At 33.6% G+C, this 1,873-nt stretch overlaps 1 protein-coding gene across 1 annotated transcript; it reads right to left on the bottom strand.

Moving 5' to 3' along the window:
• Window positions 1–510: 510 nt before the first annotated feature.
• Window positions 511–1,336, bottom strand: LOC117111719 (G2/M phase-specific E3 ubiquitin-protein ligase-like). The gene is made up of 2 exons (XM_033254713.1): window positions 1,057–1,336; window positions 511–752 (listed from the first exon to the last, which is right to left on the bottom strand). Exons 1-2 carry the CDS (start codon window positions 1,262–1,264, stop codon window positions 511–513), a joined length of 450 nt encoding a protein of 149 aa, XP_033110604.1. The 5' UTR covers window positions 1,265–1,336.
• Between the last annotated feature and the right edge of the window lie 537 nt (window positions 1,337–1,873).

Genomic DNA, 1,873 nt, shown 5'->3' with positions numbered 1-1,873 from the left:
GAATCCATCTTACCTGAAGGGTCCATCTTTGCTGAACTTACCCTATTATTGTTTTTGTTATTATTATTATTATTATTATTACTATTAATAATAATAATAATATTATTTTTATTATCAAAATCATCGTGGTAATCATTAACTTAATCTTATCTTAACGCTCTCCTGTCCTCAAATTGGACATTGAGGCTTCAAGAATCATCATCTTCACTTTTTTTTGTCTTTCGCCACAATTTCTGCATTCTTCCAGCTACTAAAACCAAGTTCTTTTCTTTCTGCTTCAACGGTGCACCTCCACGTTGTTTTTAGGTCTACCTATCATTAACATCACTTTTAATATTGTCATTGTCACTGTTCTTGTTATTGTTATTCACTACTTTATTTTTACAATCACTATTATTATTAGTGTTACAATTATTAATAATATAATTATTATTATTATTAGCCTATTATTATTATTATTATTATTATTATTATTATTGTCATTGCCATTGCCATTTTTGTTATTCTTATTCATGCCATTCCAAACGACTGGGTGTTCAATATCCCGAAATCCACTGCCTCCTTAAAGTTGTCATAGGTTTCATGTTTTGTTGGTAATCGAAAAATAATGCTACACGTGTTGGCGGTTGGGAATCTACTGTCGTCCCTTAGAAACTCCAGCTCTGGCTTATCGTCGAAGCCAGTTATTGGTATGTCTGTTGCCCCACTTGCAAATTCAAGAACGTTTTGACAGCTACACTGTGCTTCATTTTCTGAAATGATTAAATAAAAAATAAAACATGATATTAAAGCAGTGATAAACGCAGTGGCATATCCAGACCTGGGATAGCGATGCTAGGCAACGTAACGATCTATTCATGTCTTATTAGACAAGTATTGCAGTTCCAGTTTGTTCCCATCTACGAACTAATACTTAGAAACAGGGATAGGATGTATTTTACCAGGCATTGCAATAAATTATTAATGTTTCGATGTAATTGTATGAAATATAAAAAGTAAAGAATGATTTCACTTGTTTTGTTGTATGAAATATTAGCAAACAATATGTACTAATACCTTCTGCATCCATCAGGTAGTCAAGCCAGAATACTGCCGTTCTGTCCTCCTTTGCTCGCCAGTTGCTTCCAATGGCACTAAAGTTTGTTTTAAAAAGCGTTCTGATTTTGGCAGCAGTTAGCTTAGGATCCGGGGCAGCTATGAATGCCTCTTGGCAGCACATTGGTTGGCTCTGCATTGCCGCTATTAACACACCTAGTGTTTCCATACCTTTACGAAACCTATGAAGTATATACGTAATACAGTATATTCATTATAGTTTGAACATCAAAGATTACAAGAAATGAGGTGTCTAGAAAACATGTCCCATATCTCTGGTCTGAGTTTTCTTGTTTAAGAAACCGCACACAAGATATCGAATTTTTCGATAGCTAAAAAAACTCATAATAGGCCAATTCAAAGTTTTTACTAAAAGAGTTTTTCTTGTTTAAACATTGATCTAGTTGCTTACTTTTATAACCTATATTTTGATTAAGGGCTTCACATTTATAGCTGGGGTTTATTCATGGCAGATCTTTTGTGACTATAATAGTGAGATTTTAAACTGAAAATGGGGTGTAATATAATTTTAATGTGTATTATCATCATCGATGTCATCATCGTCATCATTAATTAAAGACATGTTTTTGAACTAGAAATTACATATAGGCTATCTGAGGTTTTTCGCACAAGGAACCTCGGATCAGAGATAGCTCAGTTTCCCAGCCACCCAAAAAATTCAGAGGCGGATTCAGTAGGGGACCCCCCTTTTTTTAACCACTAAATTTTAAACATTTAAATGCATATCAATGTTATGTGCTACTCACCTATTCTGAAA

This window comes from Anneissia japonica, unplaced genomic scaffold (genome assembly GCF_011630105.1).
Source record: "Anneissia japonica isolate Jap-2015-1 unplaced genomic scaffold, ASM1163010v1 scaffold284460_len1873_cov100, whole genome shotgun sequence".
Lineage (NCBI taxonomy): Eukaryota > Metazoa > Echinodermata > Crinoidea > Comatulida > Comatulidae > Anneissia > Anneissia japonica.
Note: the sequence above shows the minus strand (reverse complement) of the source record. Positions and strands in the feature narration are given on the sequence as shown.